Source organism: Acinonyx jubatus, chromosome E1 (genome assembly GCF_027475565.1).
Source record: "Acinonyx jubatus isolate Ajub_Pintada_27869175 chromosome E1, VMU_Ajub_asm_v1.0, whole genome shotgun sequence".
NCBI classification, from domain to species: domain Eukaryota; kingdom Metazoa; phylum Chordata; class Mammalia; order Carnivora; family Felidae; genus Acinonyx; species Acinonyx jubatus.
This window is the reverse complement of record NC_069397.1, coordinates 5,224,348-5,236,828: the sequence shown is the minus strand read 5'-3', so window position 1 is coordinate 5,236,828 and position 12,481 is coordinate 5,224,348. Positions and strand designations below refer to the sequence as shown.

At 51.4% G+C, this 12,481-nt stretch overlaps 1 protein-coding gene across 2 annotated transcripts in view; it reads right to left on the bottom strand.

Annotated features, from left to right (window-relative positions):
* SHISA6 (shisa family member 6) overlaps nucleotides 1-12,481 on the bottom strand; it is a 279,273-nt gene that overhangs the window by 254,178 nt on the left and 12,614 nt on the right. For both annotated transcript variants that reach the window (XM_027047302.2, XM_053211476.1), the window contains exon 2: nucleotides 123-283. In XM_027047302.2, coding sequence (XP_026903103.2) covers nucleotides 123-283 — 161 coding nt within the window. The remainder of the gene's footprint in view (nucleotides 1-122; nucleotides 284-12,481) is intronic.

The window sequence follows — 12,481 nt, the reverse complement described above, 5'->3', positions numbered from 1 at the left end:
CCCGCCTGCCCAGTAGAATCTCCCACGGCACACGTACTGCCACCTGCCCCACCGGGACAACAAATCACCGAAACCTCTCACCAGCCCCCAGCAAAGACACAAGGCGATCAGCGCTCGCTTACCTGGAGTCTGCTTGGCCGTACGCACGGGGGTGTAGTGGTTTTTGGAGGACGATCTGACCGGTGTGTTCTCTTTGGGAGAGGTATTGATAGCTGAGATAGTTTCTCTTTCACAGTGTGCTATGGGGATTGGTCCCTGTTGTCTTAAGATGTCGGCCAGAGCCCTAAACAAGGAGGAGATCACACAGTGAGATTCAAGAAGCAGGTATACACAACCACAGAAGGAACTGGCTTGCTTTCACGGGCCCTTTGATGCACAGAGTTATGGGAGGAGACACAGACAGTATTCGGTCCTCAGTCGTCCGAGATGTGTCTGCTGCTGGTCCCGGGGGGACCCCTAATCCTAACCCTAACCCTAACCGTAACCTTAACCCTAACCCAGGTAGAGGTCACCATGCCTGGGCGGTATCGGCACTAAAAGGCAGTGATTATGGTTTCTGTCTTGATTTCCCATGAGCCCTTTCAGACTACCAGCTCCCCAAACACCCCCTTATGCCAGGCAGATATCTGTACCCCCGGTCAGTACGATGCCACCACAGGAAAGGGCTGGCATCAGTGGCCTCGTCTGCAGGAGCAGGCTATGCATAACAGGGGCACAATCGCCCTGCTGAAACAGACACACCAGCTAGCACGGACTTTATGCTGGTGACCCAGCACATAGCTCCCGCCATCTGAGAAAGGGGTGACTTAACTGTAAAGACGGGCCATGTAGGTAACAGGGTAAGTATCAGACCACACGAGCCGTGCAGACCATGATCACAACGGGAGCCCAGAGGAGGCAACGATTACACACACACACACAGGAAAATACACAAACACAGAAGAGGAAGAAATGGGGATACACAACTCCCCTTCCGCAGGAGACCCCGCCACCCCGAGACAGCAGCTTTTATCCACTCAAAACATCCCTCGGACGACCGAATGCGCGTTCATGGAGGACCCAGTGCGCGTCAGTTGCTGCCGAGACACGGGTAAATAGGACACAGTCCCTGTCGCCTAACGGCTCACAATTTAGGGGAAATCGCTCCCCCACCTGGTTTCAAACAGGACTGGCTCTATGGGTGTGCTGTGTGGCATGTGGCCGTGACCACTGCTGACGGAAAACAGAGACAGGCAGGGATGGATCGTCTGCGGACGCAAAGGTGAGTGTGGATACGTTTCGAGAGACCGCCACGTAGAGAATGCCGTTTTAGGGGCGCCTGGGTGGCTCGGTCGGTTAAGCTTCCGACTTCGGCTCAGGTCATGATCTCACGGTCCGTGAGTTCGAGCCCCGCGTCGGGCTCTGGGCTGACGGCTCAGAGCCTGGAGCCTGCTTCGGATTCTGTGTCTCCCTCTCTCTCTGCCCCTCCCCTGTTCATGCTCTGTCTCTCTCTGTCTCAAAAATAAATAAACGTTAAAAAAATTTTTTTTTTTTAATTAAAAAAAAAAGAGAGAGAATGCCGTTTTAGGGCCACGTCCCCAGTTCTGAGTGCATCCCTGTTTCGTAGAAGCCAGGCGAAGGCTTTTCCATCCACCCGGGGTGTCCCTGAGGCCTCCAGGCCTCCCCCGGCCCACCCCAGTCCTCCCCAAGGCTTCATTCACACTGGGCCTCCAGAGCCCGGCACTCCGATCCCTTGCAAAGTGACAACCACGTCAGTCTAAAACTGTGTCCCAGCGTGAACTGCTGTCTTCCATTATGCCGCCTCTGACATGCTGAACCTTCCGAGGAAAAGAGCATCAACCTGGCAATCTTATCATTTACTGGCGTTTATATAGCAATTTCAGACGTTCCAAACGCTTGCCCCTGGCTGGCGTTCTCTTCTCTCAGGCTGTAAAGGGAGGAGCAGACACGTGTCACTGCCCTCGTTCGCTTGGGTGGACCAAGCAGAGGGAGAACGCAGAGGCTCATTCGCCTGGTGAAGGAAGTTCAGGCCGACCCGGGGTCTGGGTCAGGGACCTGAGATTCAGGGTGTGGGGAGAAGCAGCAAGCACCGCCCTAAAAGGTCAAGAGATTTGCGTTCTAATCCCAGATGAGCTCTTAAAACTTCCAGCAGATCTGCTGACCTCTAAAACCAACATTTAATCTTTTCTCCCCCATTTGCAAAACAAAAGGGTTTAAAGGAACATGGCCCTTCTAATTAGACCCCTTCTCATTCCAAAATGTTATATTTTCAATATGTTTATCACCACACGTCCACGCGGGTCCTCTTGATTCCTTCATTGCTCTGGTTATCAAAGACACTTTCCTACCACGTTTCCATGGTAAGGAAACCCTGGGCTAGGGGCGCTTGGGTGGCTCAGTCAGTTGAGCATCCACCTTCGGCTCAGGTCATGGTCTCAGGGTTCGTGGGTTCGAGCCCCGTGTCGGGCTCTGTGCTGACTGCTCGGAGCCTGGAGCCTGCTTTGGATTGTGTGTCTCCCTCTCTCTCTGCCCCTCCCCCGCTTGCACTCTCTCTATAAATAAATAAATAAATAAATAAATAAATAAATAAATAAAACATTTGTTAAAAAATTTAAGGATGAATTTTAAGGTAGGTGAGTTACATTTCCATAAAGCTGCTATCCCTCCCTCCCCCCAACAAAAGTATATTATTTTTCGGTTTCTTGCCTCTCGAGTGTTTACAAAGACTCCCAATTCTCTGGTTCCTGGGAAGGAGAATGGAGACTTGTGGTTAAGTCCACTGCTCTCGGGAGGCCAAAGACTGAGCCTACATCCGTGTTTCTCCACGGTGATCTTGTCCCCTGGCAGGGGGTTGGCGGAGGGGGCATCTGGCTACGTCCCGAGATGTCTGGGGCAATCACGACTGGGGAGGCAAGTGTTACTGGCCTCTAGTGAGCAGAGGCCAAGGGTGCTGCTGAAATTCTGTGCTATACAGGACAGCCCCCCGATGACAAAGAACTCTCTGGCCCAAGATGTCAACAGTGGTGAAACTGAGACATCCTGACCTACCTCTAGGCAACACTAGAAGGAAGGGAGTCTTGGATTAAGGGCCCAGCGCCATCCAGCTCCCCCGATGTCTACTGAACAGCCCGTACCAGGGGTCAGACACCGGGCTGGGCTCAGTGAAAGGAATGTCCCCGAGGAGTGGGCCCGTCCGTTGGGGTCATCGCTGTGCCCTTAGGCCTTGGCGCACTTCCCAGCCATGTGACATACACAGGGGAAGAACTAAAGCTCGGCCCGGTTTCTTTCTGCCTCTGCAGGGCATTCGGCTCCTATCACTCTGGTCCACACTGACAGCGTTAACGGCAGCTGATTCACTCTGGGGCTCGTCGGCAAAGAGACGAGAGCTGCGAACAGAGCGCCCCTCTCGCAGGACGGGGAGTCTCTCGGTGCCCGTCTCCCGAGAAGCCCTTGGAGACGCAGCCTCTGAGGACGGAGCGGGGAGGGAAGACACCTTTGTGAAGACCACCGGGCTTGGTGGAGACCAGTGTGCTTGGGTCTGACTTGCAGCTGGAGAATGACTGTTAACTGGGGCACAGCCAGGCCGTCTCCTCCTGAGGGTGACGTCTTGTCCAGTATCCTTTCCAGATGCCCGGTGGGCTGGGCGGAGCTGGGCAGCATGGCCAAAGAGAGGGACGTGCCAGAGGAGGTGTCCCTGAAGAGGCGGGCTCTCTGGGGGCAGGCTTCCGCCCTGCACGGTCCCAACAAAGGGCGTGGTGGCCAGGGCCACGCTCCTGGTCCCCCACTCTGTGGCTTCCCTGACCGCCGGACACCCTTCTCCAAGTCCCCATCCCTCCCCAGTGCCCTCTGGCAAGGGGAACAGGTGCCCTAATTCCCAGGAGGTGTCCTTAGGAGCAGTCCCCCTCTGGCAGCTCCCCTGCCCCACTCACACGCCCCTCCCTCCGCCCCTCAGCTCCTGACCTCCCTCCTCGCTCCTGTTCTTCTGTTCCTCTCCCTCTTCCATCCCCTTCTCCCCAGGGTGCTTGATAAATATTATTCTAATTCTGAAATGTGCGATGCCAGGCTCACCTAATTAATCTGGATGCGCCCCAGGAAATGGGTTAGGGCCTGAGCTATTTTCCAACCGCGGGAAAGAAAATCGGTCACTGAGGAACAGGGAGGCGGGGTCTGTGAAAGAGTGGGCACCAGCTCCAGGCCTGAGAGAGGGGCGGAAGGGAGGAGAGGACAGAGGGGGACAGGCAGACGGTGAGTGGGCCCACGGAGAGGAGAGGCGGGGAGAGGCACAGGGGGAACGGGAGACAGGACGCAGGAGAAAGGGACGCAGGGAAGGGACAGAACGGGCAGGGACAAAGGTCGAGGGACCAAAGGGGCAGTGAGGAACAAAGAGAAATTCAGAGAAAGCACAAGGCTCAGAAGGTGGTGGGGGGAGGCGGGTCAGAGGGAGCACTCAGAGTGGGGAGGGGCAGTGAGAGCAGACAGCAAGACAGAGAGCCGGGCAAGCGAGGGCAGAGGGGGCTTTCCAGCCAACAGCCAACCCCACCGGCCCTCCCTGGTCCTCGGCTAGCATCTCATTTAAAGACCCGAAGAATCTTGGGGCGGCCGGCTGGCTCCATTGTTGGAACCTGCAATTCCTGATCTCAGAGTTGTGAGTTCGAGCCCCAGGTCGGGTGTAGAGTTTACTTCATTAAAATCATCATCACCAACATCATCATCATTTTTAAATAACTCGAAGAAGCTTGCTAACAGCCCTGTTCCTCTCAACCTCCCCTCCCCCACTTCTGCCACACTATCAAAAGCACGTTTTTTTGCCCCAGTTGCCTTGGTCCACCCCTCCCTTTGGCACATGGATTCTCTGGCTTTTTCATATGCGTGGCGAGCAGGGGTGGGCAGGGGATTAATTGGGCAGCAAATCTGAGCAAGAAGAGCAGTCATCCTGGGCATTCGACCCTTGTGGGTGCCCTGCCACCCCAATTTCTAACAAGAAACCGAGGCTCCGAGTGATTCGAGGACTAGCAAGTGATGGAGCACAAATTTAAATCCAGGGCCCGTGACTCGTGTCTGGGTGTCCTTTCGCTCCCAGGACTGCTGCCCGCATACACCTCCCGTCCCTGTGCACGGGCACGGTCAACTTGCACAAGTCCTTCTGGTCTCCCCAGCCGGGTCCGCCAACTGAGCAAACGCCAGTGAACATTTGGGCTTGGAGAGATGAGGGATTCAGTCGGTCGATGAGGGATTCAGGTCAAGACCAATTACCTATGAAAACCTTGGTTCATGTTGTCAACGACCCCCAAGGAAATGAAAGAGTGTCTGAACGTCCCTAAGTGCGGAGTGATCTGGACACAAGGGACCCAGCCCAACCAACACTTTTTGATATGCTGTCACCTGCTTTGAAGACATGAAATCCTTCTGAAATTGGCAAGTGACTCCTCTTAACCAGAGAAAGGTAGGGGCGCCTGGGGGGGCTCAGTCGGTTGAGCGTCTGACTTCGGCTCAGGTCACGATCTCGCAGTCTGTGAGTTCGAGCCCTGCGTCGGGCTCTGTGCTGACAGCTCGGAGCCTGGAGCCTGCTCCGGATTCTGTGTCTCCCTCTCTCTCTGCCCCTCCCCCATTCTCTCTCTCTCCTTCAAAAATAAACATTTTTTAAAAGATTTAGAGAGAGAAAGGTAAGACCTCCTTCATGACTTTCCTTCATCGTCTTGCCTGCTTAGGCAATTACACGGGAAATCGAAGACTTAGGAAACTGACCGCTCTCATTTACTGAACAATTACTACGTGCCAGATATCAATGCTGAACTCTTCCATGCATTATATTCTATAATCCTCAAAATGACGTTATTTGGTAGATGCTCTCGGTAGCCACAACCAGTATGATGAGAATACTAAGATTTTGCAAGGTCAGCTCTATTGCCCAAGGACACACAACCAATAAGGGGTAAATCCAGATTTCCAAGACAGGCAGGCAAAGCAACAGAGGTGTGCAACCAACAAATTATCCATTCGTCCATTCGTTCATCCGCCCGTCCAACCATCTGTCCCTCCATCCACTCAGTCACATTTATTTTTCTACCTACTATCTCTCTCCCACGGTCTCTGAACACAGGGTTTTAGACAGCTACCCAGTTCTATCGACCTCTGTGGGTCCTCGACACCAGCAAGCTTCGAACGCTTTTTACACTGTTTTCAGCAGGCAACTGTTTTGGGCAACAAAATCTAAGCAGAACATCGACACAGACCCTTAGACCCTTAGACCCCTGCTCTGCATGAAGCCAGAGTCCTGCTCCATGAGACCCTTGGCTTCCGAAAGCAGGCAGTCCCTGGGCTTTGTGGAGTTTCTAAGTTTGAAAAGGAATGTAGGAAAAGTGTACCAAAAAAAAAAGACAAAACTATGGAACTTCTTTTCACAATCTCCCCTCATTGAACAGGTAGTAAAACTGAGGTTCCCCCCAAATTAAGTGGGGGGAACCTAGGGACCCTTAGTTCACCTGGGAAGTCTGTTTGATCTCCATTAATACTTTCCATACGAACCCCACGAACATCACTGCTCACTGAGATAGAGCCGATGGAAACCAGCCTCTGTCCTCCGCCAGATCTCTGGATTTCTGAGCCAAAAGGGGAGAAGGTAAGTTCTCCTAGAGCCCAAAAAGTTTTTCTGCGTCAAGGGCGAAGCAAGCTGGTTCGTTTAGACCCCTACACATGCCTTTCCTCTTGCTGGGAAGAACAGGGAGACATTTCTGCTGTTGGATAGGTATGATAAAAGGCCAAACACATCAACTGTTCCCTGAATAAGCTATTCTGGTTAATGTTATTCCTGAGGACTAATGAGAACACTCTTGATCGTGAAGGATTTTCGAAATCACTTATTTTAAGATGCAAGTTTCTTCCTTGAGAGGGGCCACCAGTCTAATCTTTAGGTCTCTTCAGAGAAGAAACGAAGCAAAATAAAGACGATTCTGGGAAACGAAGCTATTCACGTCAAAACTACGGGGCAAACCAGGAAAGGTTGGGTTTGGGTTTTGTTTTGTTTTGTTTTTGCTCTTTAAGTAAATCTCTGACAGTTACTTTCGTATTTCTCCTAGAAGTAGAATGCAGACATCCTACTCCAGTTCAAGTATTCTGGCTACTTGAGTCCCGGAGAAGGGAGGTTCATACTTGACCGTGACGGCCTGGGTACAGCCCGTGTCCTCTCTCACCTCATGCCCAAGCCTATTCACTGGGCAGACGGGGTGTCTCTAGTCTCTGAAAATATGCACTCCGGACAATCGGAGTGACTATATTTTTTAATAAACACGGACCAAGGAGAACGGCTTAATTTAGTTCTTAGTCCTGGTTCGCTCACAGTCCACTTGAAAAACACAGCTGCTGGCTTTGTGTGTGTACAAGACCGCTCTCCCCTCACAGAGAGGCTCCAAATGGGTGTGGAGATCTCCTTTGTTGTGGTAACAATGTTCATGCACCTGCACTGAGCTGTTCGGCAGGTCTGAGCTGCCCGGGGCACAATCACAATCAGAATGCATCCTGGCCAATAAACAGTGCAGGACCCGGGCAGGGAAGGCTCAGCCCGCAGGCTCCGTGTTTTCCAGGCAAATGGGGTAAGGTCCTCTATCCAGATGGGCCCCTGTCCTGGGGCTGTGGCCTGGGGCCAGCCAGGAGCTGGGCAGGGCCTAGAGGCGCATCCTATGGGGCCCCAGTTCACCCCGGAGAGCCTCACCTCCACACACTCCACTCCTTGCCTCCTGAGTCCTGTGAAAATTCACCCAGGCCTGGGAAGACTGGGTAGCAGCAACCCCAAGCCTAGGCTCTTCAGAAATATCTGGATTGTCCCGGAATGATCCAAAGACCTACGTGGCCAGCACAGCCACCATTTCGGACGGGGAAGACAAAAATGCTACCGAGATTGGTTACCAGAGCCACACGGGCGGCCGGGGGTGGGGGAGAGAGGAGTGAATAAATATGCCCACCACCTGCCTCTCTTTCTCTCTCTCAAATAAACATTAAAAAAATGTTTTTGAAAAACAGGGGCACTGCGGCTCAGGTCACGATCTCGCGGTTCGTGGGTTCGGGCCCCGCGTCGGGCTCTGTGCTGACAGTTCAGAACCTGGAGCCTGTTTCGGATTCTGTCTCCCTCTCTCTCGGCCTCGCGGCCCCTCTGCCACTTGCGCTCTCTCTCTCTCTCTCTCTCTCTCTCTCAAATATAAACATTAAAAAAAATTTTTTTTAATAAAAATAAGAATAAATATAGCCGCCACTGCTGTTCTCTTTTGTTATCTCGGTGTGGTTTGCTTGACTTGCTGTAGGCACAGATCTAAGTCCGGAGGGGGAAGCAAAACGCAGGTAGGATAGCCCAGTGGCTAAACGCGGGATTCTGGAGCCGGACTGTGGGGCTGCTAGCCACCGGGCGCACCAGTGATCTCCCGTAGCTACTTCATGGCCTGTGGTCCTGCCTCCTCGTTCAAAAGATAAGGCTACGATAATAAGGCCAAAAATAATGTCTACCTCTTAGAGTTATCATGGAGATTAAATGAGTTAATATTTGTAGAGCACTTAGAACGGAACCTGGCAACCAGTAAGCACTCTATAAATATTTGATTAATAAATAAATCCAAATACAACCTCCCAGTGTCTGCACAGGCTCGGCCTATAGGACCACGACAAAAAAGTGGTGGGAGAGGGGTGTCCCGGAGGACTGACTCCTGATGCCAGATGGGCAAAACTCCTCCCGTGGAGAGTGAACCACATGGCATGTGACGGCCACGGGTCATCCTGGAAGGGACCACCCACATCCCCTATTTTCCACTCAGGCCTGACCGAGGACAGGAATGCGTCTGGTCACACACAGCAGCTTTCACTGCACCCTGAACTTGGATTCTGAGAGCCAAGTGCAAAGGGAGTGTCTGTTCGTTCGTCTCTGCAAGGCCATCACAAACCGTGCTTCTGCTAGCGAGCCGGGAAGCTTCGAGAGAAAGTACCGCCACCGAAAAGCCAAGAGACTCCCCTCACGAACAAAACAAATCAGGATTCCAGCGGGGCATGAAAGGGCAAACGTATCAAACTCACCAGGGCAACATTTTCTGCAAAGTGATTCAGCTGGGTTTTTTCTTCATTCTTCCTAACTCCCTTTTTCTTCCTTTTCCTTCCTTCCTTTCTTCTTTAAAAAAAAAAAAAATTATAGGGGAGCACCCGGATGGCTCAGTCGGTTAAGCGTCTGAGTCTTGATTTCAGATTAGGTCATAATCTCGCGGTTTGTGGGTTCAAGCCCCACGTCGGGCTCTGCGCTGACAGCATGGAGCCTGCTTGGGATTCTCTCTCTCTCCCTCTCTCTCTCTGGCCCCTTCTGCTCACTCGCTCTCTCTCCCTCAATATAAGTGTATATATATATATACACACACATATATATACATATACATACATACACATATACATATACACACACACATATATATATTATACACACACACACACACACGTGTGTGTGTGTGTGTGTGTGTGTATAGGGTTAATGGGTGGCTTAGTTGGTTGAGCACCTGACTCTTGATTTCAGCTCAGGTCATGATCCCAGAGTGCTGGGATCAAGTACTGGGTGGCTTAGTTGGTTGAGCACCTGACTCTTGATTTCAGCTCAGGTCATGATCCCAGAGTGCTGGGATCGAGTACTGGGTGGCTTAGTTGGTTGAGCACCTGACTCTTGATTTCGGCTCAGGTCATGATCCCAGAGTGCTGAGATCGAGCCCCGTGTAGGTCTCCACACTGAGCATGGAGCCTTCTTGAGATTCATTTTCTCTCTCTCTCTCTCTCTCTCTCTCTCTCTCATTCAAAATAAATAAATTGTAAATCATAAACATCACTGTCATTTCCAAGCTCAAGTTTCTTCACATCAAGGCAAACATCAGAAGAGTGGGGCACACAGAAAGACTACCCACCATGCTCTCCATTTTAATTAATTAAGTCATTCATTCTTTCAACCACATTAGCTGAGGGCCTACCTTGTGCCAGGCACTACTCGAGCCACAAAATACAGATGGGAACAAAATAGGCAAACCCATGCGTCATCCTGACATCACAGCAGGGGAGTCCGGCCTAGCACTAGAGACCAACCAATTTCCCAAAAGGAATCTTCAGATTGAATGGAGTTTGAACGACTTGTATGCTGCTGTTGGAAATGTCACATTCGGTTTGGTTATAGAATTACAACCCCATTTCTTTCAGGTTTTAAGTGTAATTATTTATTTTGAGAGAGACAGAGACAGTGCAAGTCAGGGAGGCAGAGAGAGAGAGAGAGAGAGAGAGAGAGAGAATCACAAGCAGGTTCTGCACTGTCAGCTCAGAGCCTGACACAGGGCTCAAACTGATGAAACTGTGAGATCATGACCTGAGCCAAAACCAAAAGTTGGAGGCTTCACTGACCGAGCCACCCGGGTGCCCCAAATTACAACCCCATTTCGATGTGACCAACATTCGTACAGGCACAAAGACTCGAACCTGTGCCCTGTGAGGAACAGATTTGTAACTAGGGATGTTTATCCAAGAAGCAGGAAAACTGAAGCGGGCCTTGACCGCCATCTTCAAAGGGAAGTCTTGCCGTCTTACAGAAGGGATACGGCAACGGCTTGTCCCACTAGGTACGTCTCGTGCCAGAAAGCCACTGTTAGCTCCCTATCAGAATTACCAAGAATTGTGTCCTCTGAACCCATGGACTCCTCCAGGCACAGAGGGAGCCCAGCTCTCGACGCACTTGCAGAAGAGGAGGGGGAACTGGCCCCCAGAAGGAGAGGCACTAAAACACCTCTTAAGTCCCTCTCACCCAAGAGATTCTATGAGTTTAGGATGCTAAAAACAAGCAGTCACAGGAAGACATGTGCAGGTAGCATTCTCCTCTGAAGGGAGAGTACATTTTCCCCAGAGCTGTCTGCAACTCACAGTACAGATGTACTCTCTGCTTTTGAGAACTTTCGCAGGTATGCTGAGATCAGAATGAGCCAGGGAAGAACTCACCTGCACCACCTAACAGGCCCCATCCCACAGCCAGGCTAACAGACCGGAGTGGGCACTGGCTGAGGGACTCATACCCAAGGTCATGGGCATGGAAAGCAACACTGGTTGGGATTAGCCTGCCTCTTAGCTCCCAGGAAATGCTTCAAGGCACAGAAAGATGGAAGATGGCCCCAAAAGTGAAAGAATGGGGGCTATGCAGGTGTCCCTGGAGCACCACACATGCAGAGAAAGGTCAAAGTCCTTTCCTTTCCTATAAGGGGCTGGGTACAGTCTAGGCACATCCCATCACATCCTGCATTAGACTGCAACGCTGTCTCCTCAATCCAAACTGTGGTGCTGGAGACAGTGATGTACGAGCAGGCTCCTTGGGCAGAAATGGGCAATTGAGAAAGCACAGAAGCAGCAGAGACAGAGCTCACGGTCTCTTGGAAGTGACAAAGCCACTTGTCCAAAGTCCACCTCCAGGTTCCTAATAAACCCCGGTGCCCAGATGCTCACCCTGTGGCAAGAGGAAATGAGGTGAACCTTTCGGGTCGTGGCAGGACTCTCCACTCCCAAAGCTGAAAAAGAGAGAGTTTCCAGATGTTAAAAACCCTGAGAAAGACAGGAGAAAAGAAGCAAGAAGGGGAAATCAGCAGGCATTCCCAGAGGGAATTAAGAAGGGACTTTGAAGCAGCCTGAGGTCAAGCATCACGGATTCCAGCAGGCTAATCCCAATCGAGGAAATAGACATGGAAATTACAAAAAAAAAAAAAAAAAAAACGCTCTAAAGGAAATGCATTTTTACTGCTTCCTGGGGCCATTGCAAGATTACAAACTAGGCTGAGAAACAGGAAACAGAAACCGATCTTCAGACAGCTACATCATTGACTAGGTGAGAAAGATTTGTAATTAGCATGCCAATGGTCTACGGAAGAGCCTGCTGGAAAAATCTGTCCTTCCGCGTGGTGTATGGGCCCTGCACAATCTTCACCATTAATCAGTCTGTCGCAGGTTTTTGTCAGACAGAGGAAAGAACAACTTCGCCCAGGTCCGATTTGGATAATTTCTGAATCAGCAGAGTCTGAATCGATGCAGTTTAATGAAGTTATAGCGGGATAAATTCAAGAAGGAGAACGAGAGGGAGAGAGCAAAGGAAGCAAAGGAACCTCCCCCCCCCCCCCCACCATCTTAACAGAAGTGAAGAGAGATCAAAAGAAGGAAAGAAGGAAGAAACAAGCAAGAGTGGACAAAGACACCCGCGGGAAGGAGAAGACACATTTTAATGATCAGACTTGAAAGAGGGAGAGAGACAGAAGCGACAGACCCCACTCTCTTCATGAACGCTTGAGGCTGGGAGAGGAGGTGGGCAAGAAAAGCTGGCTGCTGATGATCTGAGAACAGAAAGGCGCTGTGATTTCCCACAGCATCAAGAGCCCCCCCCTACCCCACCTCCCTCCCCCAAGCCTCTGGGGGATCATCCCCTGTCAAAGATGGGAGGGAGTGAACTCCT